Source organism: Mchenga conophoros, linkage group LG20 (assembly GCF_057382185.1).
Source record: "Mchenga conophoros isolate Kocher_MC1m ecotype Shallow Benthic linkage group LG20, M_conophoros_male_GT1.1, whole genome shotgun sequence".
Taxonomy (NCBI): Eukaryota; Metazoa; Chordata; class Actinopteri; order Cichliformes; family Cichlidae; genus Mchenga; species Mchenga conophoros.
The window spans coordinates 34,303,986-34,321,926 of record NC_140545.1 but is presented as its reverse complement, the minus strand read 5'-3'; the positions used below and the strand labels follow the sequence as shown (position 1 = coordinate 34,321,926).

Genomic DNA, 17,941 nt, shown 5'->3' with positions numbered 1-17,941 from the left:
AGTATAACAGCTGTATTAACGGCTTTTTTGTGGTAAATATATTTGAACTCTTCCCTACTGCTGTTTACCATGTGTGAAGACAGTCAAGATTCCTGTTCTTACACTTCGTGCAACAACAGAGAACAACAGTCCTATTAAAGTAGTCGGGGAGGTCAGTGGTTAGTATGTTAACAGGTGTTTGCGCTTCCCGGCCCTGTCTCCGATACAGAGGAGCCCACGGCAGCTTGCCTAGGACCCCGTGACTCTCAGCAGGGCGAGAGTCCCGTGAATGCTAACATGTTAGCCCGCTGTCAGATAGAAATAACGGTTAGCTACGCTGTGCTTTTCTTTACAGGGGGGGTGTAAGCTAGGCTAAGTGTTGAACTGAGCTCTCTCTCATTGTGTCTGCTTCCTCCCCTTCTTAAGTATATCGCCCGGAGGCATGTCAAAGCTCTGGCTGCCCGTTACCTTCCTGCCAACGTTAAATGAATAATGTCAGCCGAGCTAGCCGTTCTAACCGCTCCCACCTAGCAACGGCTCACGATTAGCAGACTGGGCAAACGCCCCTGGCAGTGATGCTGCACCGCACAGGTGTTTTTCACCACACTGACACCTACACACCAAAAGAACAATCGCCGTAGTTTTTCTCACCTGCATCCGATGGAACTCCTCCTCGGACAGAGCCTGCGACATAGCCATGTTTACCTTCCCTGCTGCTGCGAGCTAGCAGGCTAAGCTAGCGGAGGAGGAGACGCAGCAGCTGACACAGAGGAAGAGACAGGATGGAGGTTTCACTCTGACGCAGTTTCTGAGAACCGAGCAGCTGACAGAGTAGCCGCCATGACAGAGCGCTCACTCTGATGCTGTTTCCGAGAACCTAAGAGAAACCTCGATCACTCAAATCACATTTACTCAAGACCTGCGAATATTAAGAGGTCAGATTTAAATATATAGCGATATGTCCATATAAATGTCATGAAAGATAACGAAATACGAACTTTTGTTTAACATTCAAAGGCCAAATGAGTGATGCTTTTACAAAATAATTCCAGTAAATAAATTTAAAAACCTTTCGCTCCCAGCTTCTCACATGTGAGGACGTGCTGTCCTTTTCTTTCTGAGGTTCTTCATTATAGATTAACTCTGGGTTTCCTTAAGGCTGTTGTTTGAATACTGAGCAAAACAAGCACTGTTGAGGTGTCATTTTAGGTTCTGGACAGCTGTAATAGATGTGCAATGGTGAGCCAGGGTCATTTCATTACTGAATTAATAAATGAATAAAGAAAATATCACATCCAGAGTAATGGGAATTAGTTGTGTATGTGGCTTTTAATGTATCCATATTTAATTATGTTAATATGGACAAAAATTGTTGAGGAGTGTTTCCAGCACTCACTGAAGAAGGTAAAAGGGAGTCAAACCTGTTTCTTGCAAGGTGTCTGAGTGTATTTGATGGTTTTTGCCTCTAGTGTTTTTAGGGGCTGTAGCTCAGGAGGTAGCGCAGGCCATAAGGTTGGTGGTTTGAGCCCTGGCATGCCAAATATCCTTGTTAGATAGAAAGCACTTAAGGACAGGAAAAGAAAAATGCTTATATGAGTGTGTGTGAATGAGGTGTGTTCAGGTAGAACAGAAAAGAGCTAGATAAGATTGCCTCCAATTTATGTGAGAGTGGTTATTCAACTTTTGAACTACATAAGATCTCTATCTAGTAACCTTTCCACGCCTGGTTGGCAAAAAGCAGAATTAATCACGTGTCCATCACAGTTCAGTGTTTTTAAACACGTGCCTATATCTTTCAGCTTCAGACAAGGCAGTTGTTTTAAATTCCACGTCTGTCAACACTTCTCTATCAAGATTATCTATCTCTGCACGCTGTCTGGTGAACACACAGGTGAAACAGGTTGCCTGATTGCATACATGGGTATGCAGCCTGTACCAGATTACTCACTAGCTGTGTGCTTCAGGAAGGAAATATATTTCTGTAACACACGCTTTAAAATTCAGTGAAGTAACCAGTCATAAAGTTTTTGTATTTCCTTCAAACTGTCCACATACTTCCTTGTTCTTCAGACAGGGAGAGAGAGAGAGCAAGAGAGAGAGAGGCTCAATTAGCTGGTGTTAAATTATTAACTGACAGACAGAGGCAGAACTGAGACACAGAGAGGGAAAGAGACAACTAAGAGGTAGAGAGAGAGAGAGAGAGAGAGAGAGGCTTATTTCAATTTCAGTTTTGGCTGATCAGCCTGCAGCCAGGAGAGGAGAGTCAGTGAGGCGCACGAGCTCGGCTCAGGTGTTGGATGTTACTTGACTCGACATGGAGCTGCTGCCCTCGCTGCTGTCCAGACTGAAGACAGTCGATTCCAGGACTGTGGATCAGGAGTACAGTGTGAGTGTTTGTTTTCATTCCTCAGTTTATGGGAAAGCCGGCTTGAGAGCTTTCACATCCTCGACAATCTAGTCCAACGTCTTATTTGTCAGAAAAGTATTTATAGAAATAAAAGTGCAGTAATAACGCACTGTGAAGTTCAGATAACGATTGAGAACAGCTTGAGTAACTCTGAGGTCGTGCTTGACGTTAGGTTTTCTCCTATACGCCACATTTATACGCAATGCACAAACTTCTGTATGTTGTGGACCTTTCGCTGCTTTTCATCTCTGTCAATGACTTCTTTTATGTGCTTTCCTGGAAAAACCTGCCCCTAGTTTCAACTCTGACCCATCTAATTAAATGAGCTGCAGCCAATAATCAGATAAACTCAGTCACGTGAGGCTGGTGTGTGTAAAACATGCAAAGCTAAATAGGTCGAGTCTAACATGCACACCATGTTAGGTTGTTTTCAGACTGGAGATATTCTTATTTTCATGAACCCCCATCAGCACTATACCCTGTTTTTAGTATTAAGCATTAACATTAAGACATTAAGAGGGTCCTGAATTCTCTAAGAGCTCCAGCTTTTCCTCCACCTATTCAAAAACCTGCTCTGTTAATCCTACCTGTCTTCATTCAACACAAAGATTCCTGCTTTCACTTCAGTTAAGTCTCAATGACCTCAAACCAGATTTTGACAGGTTGCACGGGTGTTCCTCAGGGGTCCAATCTCGGTCCATTTCTCTTCAAAGTTTATTTTTAGAATAAACACCTGCGGTCCAGACCAATTCTTTACAAACCTCACACAGGTCCAATAGTCCTCTTCATTGTCAGAAAGGTTATGACTCGGTCCATCATACGTCAAACTCCTCTGTGTCACTTTCAATTACACGATACTCTTCGGCATGCCATTTAAAATGCAAAGGGTTAAGACTGTGAACATGCTTATCTGAACCCAAAATAAGGCCTTTTTCTAATCTGAACCGAGTCACACTGGTACCTTACCCGAACAGTGAGTGAAAACAAAAATAATGTCTCTTTTTAATTTTAGTATGTTATTAAGTGTATGTTCGGCCTCAGAGGTCAAACTCAGGCCAAGAAAATACTAAAAATAATTTCCACTGGATCACAAAAGCCACAGCAACTGTGAGCTATCGGAACATGACAAAGAGACGAGACTCACTTCTGTAGGCGTTTCCAGGTTGATGTTTTACCATGATCATACAAACAGACACACTTATGGTAATTTACCAGCAAAGCTGTAGATGGTCCAAATCATCATGTGCCAGATAGACACTGACAGAATATCCACTCGTGCTCCTGAAAAAGCTGCAGGAACTAGATTTATATGCAGGTGGCCAGTTTGCATAAAAATTCAATCATCAGCGTCTCCTGTGGAAGTCACTCCTGTTTCTGTGTCGTTACCCTTTCTCTCTCCCCGGTCACGTCCCCATGTCTGTCTGGTCTCCCAGAGTTGTGTCTCCATCATTGTCTGTTTTCCCTGTTTGTTCCATCAACTTTGTATAGCCTCTTTTCCATCACTACCTACTTGGATCAACTCGCCAGGGCGAGCTGGACTGACCAGTTTTCCATTGCAATCAAGTGCCACCTAATGCTCGTGGTCATTGTCACAGTAATGTGATGGTATGCAACACGAACGCTACAACAAAGGTGGATGTCAAGGTGTCGATATACGTGCTGGTGAGTCTTTGGCTTTTTGTCAGACTCGGGGATCAAGGCGTTGTTTTTTGGGGGGGGGGGGGGGTTGTAGTAAATTCCCTCGTTTGTGGCTTTCAGAAATTTTAACTTGTCCTCCATCTGCATCTTCTGGGTCCACTTTGTGCTCTGTTCATGAATGAACCCGACCCCACTGCACAGTGTCCTTTATCCTGTTGTCTTTCCAAAATGGCTGCTTGGATAAGAGACTCTTTAAAAACGTTGTGTAATGAAGCTTCAAAGTCACATACAATTTATGTCCAGAAACAAATCCAGTGTAATTATAAATTTAAATATCAGGTAACTAATTTTCCATTTTACTGTTGAATCAAACAAGGAAGCCTGTTTTTGCTAAAACAAACTGTTGACATTGTCCAACTATCATCTTATTTCTCTGTGAAACTAAAATTACATCCTTATTTTATAACATAAAACAAGAAGGAAATGCATTTTATTTGAGAGGACTGGCTAATTTATTTTACAGCAGCAGGACGTACAATAACTCGGACTATAAATGCTTTAATGCTGTGGTCAGTCTGAAAGTCATGTATGTCGCGTGAGCGCTGACCTTAAACTGCTCAAACTGTTTTCCATTATTTAACATGTCAAACCCAACGTCCCTCTGTGGAGGAACAGCAGACGAGTGTCTGAAATATCAATGCTGAGAGATTTCCACCTTTGCTTTGTCTGCAGTGCAGCGCGGTACTCGCTAATTAAGATGAAATGTTCCTGACATCAAACTGATGCTGTCCTCTGCTCTCAGGCTCACTGGTCAGAGGAACATCCAAACAATCCTTTCAGGACGGTGTTGTCCTCTAAATGTGTTATTTATCTTCATACATTTAAGTACACATTACAACTCTTAGTCGAAATGATGAAGCATGATGACATTGTGCAGCTGTTGCTGCTGAGCTGCAAGGAAACTGCAGCTTTCTGCAAATTTTCTTTAATTTTATTGATGTTAGGTTAATCTGTGTGCGGCATATTTCATAATCCAATATTTAAAATGGTCACCCTGCTATTGTTTTCCTGTCTCTTTATATCAGAGTACAGTTCACACCTTTTAGGGCCTTTTTTCTGCTACTTTTTAATCGGTGTGTGGCTGAGTCACATGGCCTGATCGGGCATTACATCCTATGTAATTGGATCGAGTGAATAGTGATGTGAACTCGCATGGCGCTGCTAAATTAATTATTTTGGGGCACAAAACGTATTTGTGTTCAGGCCTGTCACTTTGCCGCTGCTGCTCTGCTCACATATTTCTGAGAGAAGATGAATTTAAACTCACGGTGAGGTTAGAAATGAGCAGAAACAACCTGCGGAGTTACTAAAAGCAGAGTTTAGTGTCAACATTACACTGAAACCATTCACCACAAAACATACGCACACAAGCTGCTGTTTTTTCTTCAGGGGCCATGACGCTAACTCATGTACTCATGGACTACAATAAAAATCAATCACATTTTATTCAAACCAAACATGTGAAAATGAAAACTTAAATTAAGTTTAGGCGTTTTCTGTTGTTTCTGCCTTTGTAGCTCTATATTAGCGATGAAGTGCCAGTAATTAAATCTAAACACTGGTTCAAATTTATTTTGTCTTCCTTCTATTTTAGAACTTGGTTTCATTTTAGGTCAATATTCTTAAAATATCCAACATGAGCTGAGACTTACTTTGTGACATAAATTTAGCTTAACCCACAGGCCTAGGTTTCTGTTTTTGTAGCTTTTGTAGGTAAAGCTGTTATTTGTCTCAAATTTGTGTGGTTTTATTTTGGATAATGACATTTAATGATGCTATTTTTGTCTTTCGTGTAATTAAATGACAGCAGCAGAAAACATGAAGCTACAATTTACACACGTCTATACAGACTACAATCTTTTTATGAAAAAAAAAGTGTTCTTCATGTAATATAGCATTAAATGAGGTGAGCATGCTCTCAATGACAATTAAAATCATTTAAGATTAAATCTGCTTCCCTCTAGTAACCAAGACTGCTGTGTGTGAGTGACACGTTAAATGATCAAGGCTGAGTGATTCTTACAAAGCCATTTTCCAAGTATGTGAGCAAGGCTCAAAGGGTGAATATAAGAGCAGTACCGCAGCTGAGTCTCCAAAGCAGCATCCTCCGTGCCTCGTTATAATCTTAACATGTTGGAAAAACTATTTTGATTCTAAGAAATGTTGATTCATTTCTTCTGATTTTTCTTTCACCTAAAAAAAAAAAAACTTTTCATAGAACAGTGTGTAATACTCACCCACAGAACACCAGAAATAATCTTTACCCCAAAGAGAAGGAAGTGGGATGCACCGAGTGCTCCAGCGAGCATGACGACACATTCAACTAGACAAATGTGTTGGTTCTTTAATCAGAACAGAGCAGTGCAAACATCATCATCAACACGTCTACTCCAGTCTGGGATCAGGCCTGTCTGTCTGCAGAGGGCTCCGCTGCCAGATGGAGGCGCTGTACAAAGTCTGTACAACCGCTCACTCTTCCTTGTGCTGCAAACAAAGAAGCTGAAGTGAAAACTGGTGTTTTAAAAACAATGAAAAGTGTCCACTGAAGCTACTGTCTGTGCTTTTTGCACGTTCTCGGTGAACTTCTGTTGCTCTACGCCCTATTCTGGACTACGTGTTAACCAATCAGCATTCGGCAGACGCATACATCATCTGTTTCTAGCAACACGCAGTCAAGATCTTGAAGGACTGCACAGGAGTGCAACTCTGGTGTGTGAAACCCCCTCTCGGAACCGAAACATGTATGCAGATGGATATATGCTGGCCTATAAATTCCACTTCAGACACAGAAGCTCCACCCACCTGTAGTTCACAACTTCTGTTGAGAGGGGCAACCAACCAGAAGAAGGCTGACTCACAGGAGTTCAAACTGCTCATTTGAGACATGTTTCCAGACTTGTGACATCTGGTTTCAAAACACTAAGAAAGGTACAGTCTCATCGTGGTTGCCATGGTGACACTGTCCATCTTTTATATACAGTCTATGTGCATAACCATGTGGCTTTAAAACATCATCACTTCAATATCTTTTTATTATTATGTCTCCTTGAGCTGTTCAGGAAACATCACGTTAATAAGACCTGGTTTTCCCAAACTTCCTGTGATTTGGAGCGACTCCCAAACACTATGATTGAAAACATCGCCAAGATTTCTCTGGAAAAAGGAGAGAACTTGTTGTTTATTTGAAGGGAGCTAATGAGATCGAAACGGAGAGGAAATGTCCTGAGTTTCAGTTTGGCTACGGCAGCAGCCTTTTTTGGTTTCAGCATCTAACTGAAAACAACCTGCTTCTAAAATAAAACCACCTTCACGTGACAAAAAGCCTCGAGCTCATTTGAAATGCTGAGTAGCCTACTATTTTTCACGCATTACAAGATTTTAATTTCCTGCTCTAAAAACCTGTCGGAGCATATGAAACCCTGAGGGACTTTCTAATTCGACAGAGACACACCCTTGTTTTAGCCGTGCACACAGAGGCTGCTTTGCATTTCTTGAGCTTTTTTCTGGCTGTCTGTTTTAAGGTGAGCTGCTAGGTTGGTTTTTTGTTCCTGTGTGGCAGCAGAAGTTGGTTAGTCAATAATCCTGCTTCCTCATTCTGTCCCTCAGGTTGGTTTATGATTAACCCACCACAGCAGCTTCCTTGTTGTTGTTCCTGAAATGACTCATCCAGTGAAAGTGCTGAGGGACACACCACTGTTCCTCACACTGGTCTCAGCTTTAGATTGCAGTAAGTGTGTGGTGTTTGCTTACTGGTGCAGGACATGTCGATGCAAGGTTTAATAAGGCAACAAGTGAGATTTGGAACGAGGGGAACAGGGACCTGTTTGTGGTGCCTTTGCACTTCTGTTTCACTGCAGTTCAACATAACTACATGATTATTATGGTTTAATTATTTATATAGCACATTTAATTACAACAGGAGCGTTGACCAAAGTGCTGTACAAGAATACAACATACCTAATAAAATAACAAATAACTCTGTATTAAAAGCCAGTAAATAAAAATGTTTTAAGATAAGATTTGAAGAGACCGACAGTAGGAGCCTGTCTGACATATAGGGGCAAATTATTCCACAGCTTAGGCGCTACGACTGCAAATGCTCGATCGCCTCTATGAACCAGCCTCGACCTTGGTACGGCTGAAATGACTGAAAGATTAATTGGCTCTGTTTTGAGTTTTGTTCAAAAAAGAATGACTTCATATAGGGAAAAATATATATCACATATGCAAAGTCGGGGCTGTATCAAGACACGAGGACTAAACCCCAATTCAACCAGACCCAGAACTGATCCGGAATTAAAACAGGACTACAAGAGTTCAAAATCAGGACTACTGAGGACTTAACCAAGACAGAACCAGAATCAGAACTAGATGATAGCAGCACTAAAAATCATCATAGACCTGCACTACACTTATTTTTTTAATTCTACCAAAGTCCACTATTTAGATTGAGAAAAGTTTATATAATTATTTAGCCTTGTTGTGCAAACAAGCTGCATAACTTAATAAATGTAGAATTTGAAAAATAACAAACCTAAAAAGAAACACTAGGTACGAGATACATGAGTACCTATGATACTTTTGGTAAACAACCATTTGACTAACATGTGTGTCTCACCTGCTCTTGTTCATCTCTGTTCTGTCCTCATTCTCCATCTCCCTCTCTGTTCCTCTTTGTGCTGACAATCATCAAATATACAGATATTTACAAACTCTTCAGATCAAAACACTTTTTTAATTGTAACATCAAATCAGACTAAATGTTTATTTTTTTTAGATTGATAAATATATTATTTATCAATAACATATTTGTTAACTTTAAGAGTAAAGAGAGAAACTATCTGTATTTCTTAATTGTAAATGGCACCAAATTGTATTCAAAACTGAGCCACACTTATGGAGCTCCACAGTTCTTTTCCTGGTGTTTTGGTTGACATCTCCTGATGTTCCCATGTCACAGAAACAGCCTCTGTGTTTTGCCTTATATGCATCCACAGCTGTGCCACCAGTTTACTCACATGGACTCTACGAACCTATCAGAAGCTTCTTCAGCTCAGAATGGAATCGTCTGGAGTTTCTTATTAATTAACAATAAACTTAGTGTATATGTACTCTTAAATTTGATGAAAGTGATAAAAATAGACAGCTGTCTCTCTTTATTCTGACATTTAACTAATTCAAAATATATTTCAATATTTATTTAACCAAAACAAACAAGTTTACTCTAAATTGATGTTGTACAGTAAAAAAATGTTCTTGTGTTTTCCATAAAGTGTAAGTAAATATCTGGTTTCAACTGTGAATATCCTGCTGTGTATTGAAGTTCCTCTTGTTTTGCATAGAAATATATATACAAAATATATACAAAGCATAATATATAAAATACTACCAGAGTTTTTTCTTTGAAAGAAGCCCCTTATGTCCATTCTTGTATATCAGTACATAACTGAAACCGATTTATTTAGCCATCGAGGGAAACAACTGAAAATATGAAATAAACACATGTAAGCTAAGACTCTAAAAAAACAGCATTGTTGTTGTTCGGCTTTTCATTTCGCCATTTGTTGATTCACTTGAAGAGCAAGTAACGTAATATGGGTCAAGCGATCAGTTTGATATCAATCTTTCGTGATTCACCGTCATATTTACATTATTTGTACGGTACGAATGGTTTGCTTTGGTACCTGGTCAAACTTAAGCTCTCCTTAGTATGGCTGGCTCAGTTTCTCCAACAGCGCACTCACAGGTAGCAGCTGCCCCGCCCTCTGCTCAGTCCTCAGTGCCTGAGCTCGGATCATACCAATATCAGGGGGGATTCACGCACAGTCGTAAATTCCCACAGTGTGCACTATGTGCTTCGAATATTGTGTGTACTTTTGTTGTCAGCCAGACATCTAACTATGAAAAAATTACACTCCAAAAGACCCCGGGCTTCTGACAAAACAACCCGGGCTTAAGCCCAGTAAGCCACCCCCACGCTCCGCCCCTGCATGCATGCATACATGCATACATACAATAAGTGCAACACAGACATGACAGCATCGTGCAGAAGACGCACACATCACAAAAATAATAATAATAATAATGTAACTACAGGGGTCCAACAAACAATGGCCACGCATCAAATTTATTTTTCTCTCTCTCACTCTTGTCTTCAGACACCGTGAAAACTGAAGAAACACAAAGTTTACATTTATGTTTACAACATAAATGTCCTCTTATTACCAGTGTAGAACACGTATGCAACATTATGCAAACAATATACATGAAAGCATACCGTGTGCGCCTCTTGGACCACATGCAGAATGACATTAACGTTGAGGCTGTAGATGCATCTGTAGCCATGTATCCATGCTAGCTCCACCGTGCCATGGTTGTGCTCTCAACCAAACCTGGTCATGTGACCATTACAAACATTACAGCACTTAACAAACCCATATTTTGTAATCACATATTTTAGACATGTTTTTTAATCAGTGTTACACTTTTATCATCGTATCTTATAAATAAATGAACTAAATTAAGCATGAATCTATTACAGCAACATGAAATAAACAACTTTATTTTAACTGTCTCAGGGACAGTTACTACTACTACTACTACTACTACTAATAATAATAATAATAATAATAATCCACACTGCTCACAGACACCGGGTCCGTGACCTGTATATAAAAGGCTGAAGCAGCTGTGACATCACTGTTTGATGTCCTTATTATTTAAAGATAGGAAGCCATAAACGATAAACATGCAGAAACACCTACAATAAAGCAATACATTATATAAACTGTGCAAAATGACATGTGAAAAATAATTTTCACAATACATAAGTTATCATTAGTCTTTCATATCGCTGTGGGGAACCTGAGACCTGTTTATGCACAGGTGTCTGAAGGTCCCACCACAGCCTTTCAATCATGTCGGGGTCTGGACGTAGAGATTTGCAGCTGACCTCAGGATCATTGTCCGAGCACAGCTAAGTAACCCAAAGTTTTAGCAATTAGACAAACGTCCTCACTTTTATCAATGAAATTATCCGAAACAGAGTTCAAGGTCGATGACTGCAGGGTGCCGAGAATCCTGTGGCTGCCAAACTAAACCAAATCACCCATCTACTGCTGTGGTTAACAGCTGGTCCGAGGTGTTTGTGCCGATACGCTGTGTTTGGTTTTCTCCACTTGTGGCATTTTGCATGACAGCCAGAAAACTCCACTTTGGTCTCGTCTGTCCACAGGACATTCTACCAGAAGACTTGTGGTTTGTTGAGATGTTACTTTGCAAACCTAATCCATCACGTAGATTTCTGTAGCAAATGAGTAACTTACAACATAATCAGAAACCCCTTTTTCATCTTACGCCACAACCTTTCACATAATCTGATGTCATTGTGCGTCAGGTGGACGCAGCCCGCAAAGACGGAGGGGAAAGTTGCGGTCTAGGGTTGAGAGGTTTCTGGGTGAACTGTAAGTTTGGAACTAGATTTCCTGCAGAAGTCTAAATCAAGCTTAAACTTTACTGCCATGTTCTTTTTAGAGATAAGAGGCATCGTGCTAGCAACCCTCCTTTGTTCAGTCTTTTTCTGATTAGCGTCATCGTGTCATTAACACAGCTGAACGCTCCGGACCAGCAAACTGCCAAAGCGTCTGCTTTTGCAGAGGTGCTGACATGCTGAACCTTGCTGCTACTGAGCCTCTTATTTTCCATTGAGGCAGTGAGGCTTGATTTCTCACAGGACAGTTAAAGATGTGGTCACTTGAGGTAAAACGCCTGCAGTCAGATTGGTCCATGTCTGCTTCAGAATTTAAATGGATTTAAATGAATGCTTGTTTGTCCCACCGGTGTAGGTTATACTAATGAAACTAATTAAAACATGTTTACAATTTAGTTTGACTGTGAAACTGACATGTATCCCCAAGAAGGACTTTATTTAAATGGTAAATAAAATTCCAATGATTCAATCTGAGGCTGCTTTTCCAAACATTTAAGATTCAAAGTGTTTATTGTCATGTGTGCAAAGAAAAAGTATTTCTCTGTATAATGAAATTCTTTCTCTGCTGTCCACACACAGATGCCAGTTAATATGTACAATAAAAAATACAATACAAATAGCATGAATAAATAAATGGAGACAAAAAAATTGAAGTATTAAATAGATTTATGTGCAAAAGATCAATGAGCTTAATATGCTGGTTTGATATGTGAGATTACCTGATGTGCAAAAATTATTATTACTGTTAAAATAGGTCAGCTGTTCAAGAGTCTGATAGCAGTGGGGAAGAAGGAGTTGTTGAGTCGAGATGTTCTGGGTTTCACACTCCTGAACCTTCGTCCGCGAACTTCAGTATGCTGTTATCACTGTTGGAGGCGACACAGTCGTGGGTGTACAGGGTGTAGATGGGACTGAGGACGCAACCCTGTGGAACGCCAGTGTTAGTGATAATGCTGGCTGAGGTCCTGTTGCTGATCCTGACGGACTGAGGCCTGCCAGTCAAAAAGTCCTGCAGTCACAGAGGGTGGGGGTGCAGGCCGAGTGTTGCCAGCTTGTGTGGGATGACGGTACTGAAGGCGGAGCTGTAATCAACAAAAAAGTACCCTGATGTATGAGTCTTTGGTCTCATCAAACATGCAACAGAAAACTGATACTGAGCAATTTAACACTTTAAGTCTGCTTCACTCCTTTCGTTCACCTCGTGATATTTTCCAGGTCAAAGAAAAATTATGGGAATAAGAGGAGGGAACTTTGTGGACTATTAGACTGGACTCAATTTACAAACCTTTTTTGTAACCATTTCAAACACTGAGAATAGTTTTCAACATTTTTTTTCAAATGCTATAATGTATGTGTGTGTGTGTGTGTGTGTGTGTGTGTGTGTGTGTGTGTGTGTGTGTGTGTGTGTGCGCGCGCGCGCGCGCACATAATTTATTTTATGTTATTTTTTTAACAGCACCGTGTAATAAGTTTACAAAATGTTCAGTTCATGATGTGAACACAGTCCTGACTCACTGCTGACACCTGTCTCTTATACATGAATGTGCTGCACTGCATTCATACATAAGGAGTAAATTCTCACATCACATTTACACAATTACAACATGCACGTGCGAATAGACCTCTAACTACATACTCTGGAGCAAAAAGGATCAACTTTGTCCCTGAAATAAACATGAATGAATTGAAAAAGTTCATTTCTTTGTGACTTGGACTTGGTGTGCATTAGACCTGCACACACACTAACCTGTGTGTTGTTGTTGTTGTGTCTTGTGACAGATGGTGCGTTCACGGTCTTTGGGGTATAAGAAAGAGCTGGGCTTGACCTCTGAGGCTGGAGCTCTGAAGGAAAACATCAAGAAGAACAGATATAAAGACATCCTGCCATGTATGTCCTCACTCTTCTCAGCCTTTCTCTCATTCATACCTCCATCCTCTTTCCTTTGTTTCCCTCTCCTGTAAGGATTAGCTTATTTTCAAGTTGCAAACAAGCTGAACAGCGAAGGAGGAAAACATTTTATCAAGAGACACAAAGCTTTGTTTTGCATCTCTGGAAACTTTCATGAAATCTTTCAATTGCCGTGCATTTTTTTCTGGTTGTTGTGGGTCCCTGTGGCTGTTCTGTAGCTCGACTGCTTGTAGTGAACACGGATCCTAACAAAGTGCTTTACGAAATCAGTTTGGGCTCAGCAGAGACTGATTGAATATTTATGAAGAACAGTTATAGTGAAACCTGCTTTAATGGTCTCAAATACGTGTCCTTTAAGTAAGTGTGTGTGTGTGTGTGTGTGTGTGTGTGTGTGTGTGTGTGTGTGTGTGTGTGTGTGTGTGTGTGTGTGTGTGTGTGTGTGTCTGTCTGTAGATGACCAGTCTCGGGTGGAGCTCTCTCTGCCGACCACAGACTCCAACTCTGATTACATCAACGCCAGCTTCATCAAGGTAAACGCTGTCTGCCTTCACACAAATCATTCAAAGCTGTTCCTCTAAATGTGAAAACATCACCTGGTTCACACGTGCAGCACGGTTTGAGGCCCCTTACATGTTTCTGTATTCTATTAGGCATGCTCTTTAGATCATTTTAACTCCACACCTGTCAAACAATCAGATTTATGTCACACTGCGTTCAGTTTGCTGTGTTTAACGATTCGTGCTTGGCTGTTTCTGATGGGGTTGTAATGCTGCCGTCTGTCCTGCAGGGGGCGACAGGAGACTGCAAATACATTGGCTGTCAGGGGCCCCTCAGCTCCACTGTGACTGATTTCTGGAGGATGATCTGGCAGTACAACGTCAAGGTCAAACGCACAACGCAAACCATTAGCATTCAGTTAATATCCACGAATTAGTCTGAGCTACAAATGGTGTTTATAAACTTTAGTTTAATCATTAAAGCGGACTCTTCTTTTTCTTGTTATTCTTCCTGAAACTTAGGCTTCAGGTTTTGGTATGACGTCACAAAGAGCAGGTCTTATACTGTTCAGCCCTGCTGCTTACGGGGGGCAGCCAATCAGAGCAAAAGCTGGCTTAAAAGGAAGCTGCTCCAAGATGCATGATGAGACAAACAAGGCTTGTACTGAAATGTAAATCAACCAAAGCCACTCTGGCAGAAACACTAGATTTTTATTTTATCTTATTTTTTTAGGGCTTCCACTCTGTTGCATTTAAAGGGAAAATTTTTAAGTGTTTTCTGTGCTCAGATTTTTGGATTCCAAACAGATGAAGCATGATGTTTTGGCTCACGCTAAACTTCACATTAGTAAGCAGCGCTGTAACAGTCTGCCAGTTCTTTCAGATCCAGCATCCCAAATGTGTCGCGATGTGATTGGCTGCTTCTAATCCAACCAGACGGTGCAATAAAATGCTGCCTACACACGAATGGACGACTAGTAACCAGTTAAACTCTCTCCGTCTTATTTAATGTTCTTCTGATGGTGGCTGATGGTGGCTGAATATGTGACTGCAAGCATCCAAAATATGGATCCAGAAAGGCCCAAAGAAATGTATTTCTGATGATAACAAATACAGTGACTGAAAGTAGGGTCTGCTAGTTTAAACTAAGGATTGTCTGGACCATGTGAGCTGTGTGTAGAAGTCTAGACTTGAAAATAGGAAATCAGAAGCTGTCTTTGTTGTTCATACCCTGAAGGTAGCCTGGATTTCCAGGTTTAGCACACAAAGCATAAATTTACACCTTTTTGTTTGCATGCCTCTACATTTCTAAGTAAATAATTATTGTAGCTGCATTTCTTTTTCTTTGTTGTCCTGTTCATCATATTTGCTGAAATCTGGAGAACTTGAGATTTGCAGTGTCCTGAAATTTGCCACCTGAACTCAGCCCACGATTACAGCCTTCCCTGTTTTTCACAGGCGCTGAATAAAAGCCAGATTTTAGAAATGTGTCCCAAAATGTGTAGCAGGGGAACAAAGCGTACACACACACACACACACACACACACACACACACACACACACACACACACAGCTGTGCTCTTTTCAGCTTCTTAGGTTGTTCATGTCAGACGCACTGTTAAGCTGAAGTCGGTGATCGCTGAGGCACAGGGACGTTTTCTTCATCAGATCAGCAGCTTCTCCTCAGGAGGCTCTGACTAACATCTGACTCTGTGTTTCAGGTGATAGTCATGGCCTGCAGAGAGATAGAGATGGGAAAGGTAAACTCCTTTTTGCCCTTTGATCTCTTTCTTGGCTCAGACCTTTGACTTCAGATTTTAAAAACTCTTCTCTTTTACTTTATTTTCTTTAACCTCTCGAACCTCAAAGCTTTTTCAAGTTTACTCAAATAGAGCAAATATGCAAATCTATAACTACCAAAATATCATTGCATTAGTGAGTGAAGTATGGCATAGTCTTACCTGAATAATGAAAGGGAATCTCACACTTCATATGCATGTATTTCATCACTGATTGTACATGTGGAACAGCTGCGTGCAACCAGAAATAATAAAAACAGAATTAAAGGTTCGTGTTCTTAACTAACAAGTCTGTATTTTCCTTTGCAGAGAAAGTGTGAGTGTTACTGGGCTGCAGCTCAGCAGTCGGCTTCATTTGGACCGTTTACTGTCAGCAATGTAAGAACAAACAGGCTGCTAATAAATCTGATTAACACAGAACATACAGCACAGTTCACCTCCTCATTAACGATGTTAACTGTTCAGACTGTATTGAGTCCTTTTATTTAATACAAATCCAGAATAATCTGGAGTGATTCTGACGTGTTGTTCCTGTGTGTCTCCAGCAGGAGGAGACACATCCCAATGAAGATATAGTGGTGAGAAATCTGACCGTCACATTCCAGCAGGTAGGAAGTTTTCACATGAGTGAGTGGTTTCAAAAAGCTTAACAAGAAGTTTGGACCTTACAAAGCAGAATGCTTTCATTGGCTATAGTTCAAAGACAACGTTTTTCATCACGCCTTCTTTTGTGTGTTTGGAAACTGTTCTTTAAAATCCAAACTTCTCCTTTCTGTTTCATAATCTGTGCTTTCAATGGGCGGGATATCTGGAAAGGCCACTTAAGCTCCCAAATTTTTCAATACAGAGCCATCCTGTTGGAATAAACCAGTTTAGACGCACAGCCTCCAGAGGACACAGTGGCAGCGATTTCTAGGAGACGTTTTCCTTTTGACGAGATGTTTCTGCTTTAGTCTTAATTAGGAGGCAGCAGTGTTTCGAGTTTATGGGTTAATGCACTCAAAACTTTCTTCTCCTTTTAGTTTTACAAACATTTTACAGGATTTTCTGGGCCATCAAAACCTTTTTTGAAAGAACTGCTGGCATCACATCCAACAATGATCTCAATTTCAGTTTTTTTTTTCAGTTTGTACCATTTTCAGTTAAACGGAGAATGATTTCATTTTCGTTGCATTTTGTTTTTAATTCTGAAGTTTCTTTGGAAACGGACCTTTTGAATAACTTAAAGCATCATTATGAATGCTAATATCAATGACTTGACCTTTTCAGTTTTAAAATAATTTGTTTTCTCCTCCTCCTCCAGGCCAGCCGGTCAGTGATTCATTATCAGTTCCTTTCATGGCCGGATCATGACGTTCCCTACGAGACTGCTGGAGTCCTGGACATGCTGGAGAGAGCCAGGAGCAGCCGTGGAGCCAACGTCTCACCTCTGGTGATACATTGCAGGTACACACACACACACACACACACACACACACACACACACACACACACACACACACACACACACACGGCTGGTAATGCCTCATCATTACTGCAGCTTGTTTGTGAAATTGGTGCAGATCGCAGGTCAGATGGTCATTAACATTCAGCAGGATAGATCACACATATGGCAGCTTATCTCACACACACACACGTGCACAAACAGACACGCACTCACACACACACATGCAAACACATGCCCACACATCGAAAGCAGGAGGCTGTGAATATGCAGCAGGTAACACCTGCTAACGATGGCACAGTTAACATGCATGCTGCATCTGTTGCTGAGTGTGTGTGTGTGTGTGTATGTTTGTGTGTGTGTGTGTTACAGCGCAGGCTGTGGGAGGACAGGAGTCATCTGTGCACTAGACTACATCCATGACCTGCTGGTTACCAAGGTAACACATGATAACACATCACATGGCCTCAGTGCTGGTCCGCCGTGTGGCTGCTGAATGTCTGAATCTGACGTGTCCTGAATCTTTGTTCTCTTTTCATGTTTTCACTTTTTTAAATACACATTTCACCCTTTTTAAAGATTTTAAATGGTTTTCTTTTAGTGACCTAAGAGTAATAAATGGAGTTTGATCAGAAGATACAAACGTCTCAGATTGAGAAGCCTGAGTTGAGCTAATATCAGTGTGTTTAAAAGCTTCCTTTTAATGAAACCAGAAGATG

At 40.8% G+C, this 17,941-nt stretch overlaps 2 protein-coding genes across 6 annotated transcripts in view; one reads left to right on the top strand and one right to left on the bottom strand.

Annotated features, from left to right (window-relative positions):
• The window catches only part of gripap1 (GRIP1 associated protein 1), a 46,049-nt gene extending 45,263 nt beyond the window's left edge, over positions 1 to 786 (bottom strand). For all 3 annotated transcript variants that reach the window (XM_085260959.1, XM_085260960.1, XM_085260961.1), the window contains exon 1: positions 631 to 786. In XM_085260959.1, the coding sequence (XP_085117085.1) occupies positions 631 to 678 (48 nt within the window). In that variant the 5' untranslated portion in view covers positions 679 to 786. The remainder of the gene's footprint in view (positions 1 to 630) is intronic.
• Positions 787 to 1,938: 1,152 nt separating this feature from the next.
• ptpn18 (protein tyrosine phosphatase non-receptor type 18) overlaps positions 1,939 to 17,941 on the top strand; it is a 35,620-nt gene continuing 19,617 nt past the window's right edge. The window contains exons 1-9 of one of the 3 annotated variants that reach the window (XM_085260964.1): positions 1,939 to 2,365; positions 13,353 to 13,461; positions 13,936 to 14,012; positions 14,270 to 14,365; positions 15,701 to 15,739; positions 16,088 to 16,156; positions 16,324 to 16,386; positions 17,082 to 17,224; positions 17,595 to 17,661. In XM_085260964.1, the coding sequence (XP_085117090.1) occupies positions 2,294 to 2,365; positions 13,353 to 13,461; positions 13,936 to 14,012; positions 14,270 to 14,365; positions 15,701 to 15,739; positions 16,088 to 16,156; positions 16,324 to 16,386; positions 17,082 to 17,224; positions 17,595 to 17,661 (735 nt within the window). In that variant the 5' untranslated portion in view covers positions 1,939 to 2,293. The remainder of the gene's footprint in view (positions 2,366 to 13,352; positions 13,462 to 13,935; positions 14,013 to 14,269; positions 14,366 to 15,700; positions 15,740 to 16,087; positions 16,157 to 16,323; positions 16,387 to 17,081; positions 17,225 to 17,594; positions 17,662 to 17,941) is intronic. The other 2 variants (XM_085260963.1, XM_085260962.1) reach the window with 2 other exon arrangements.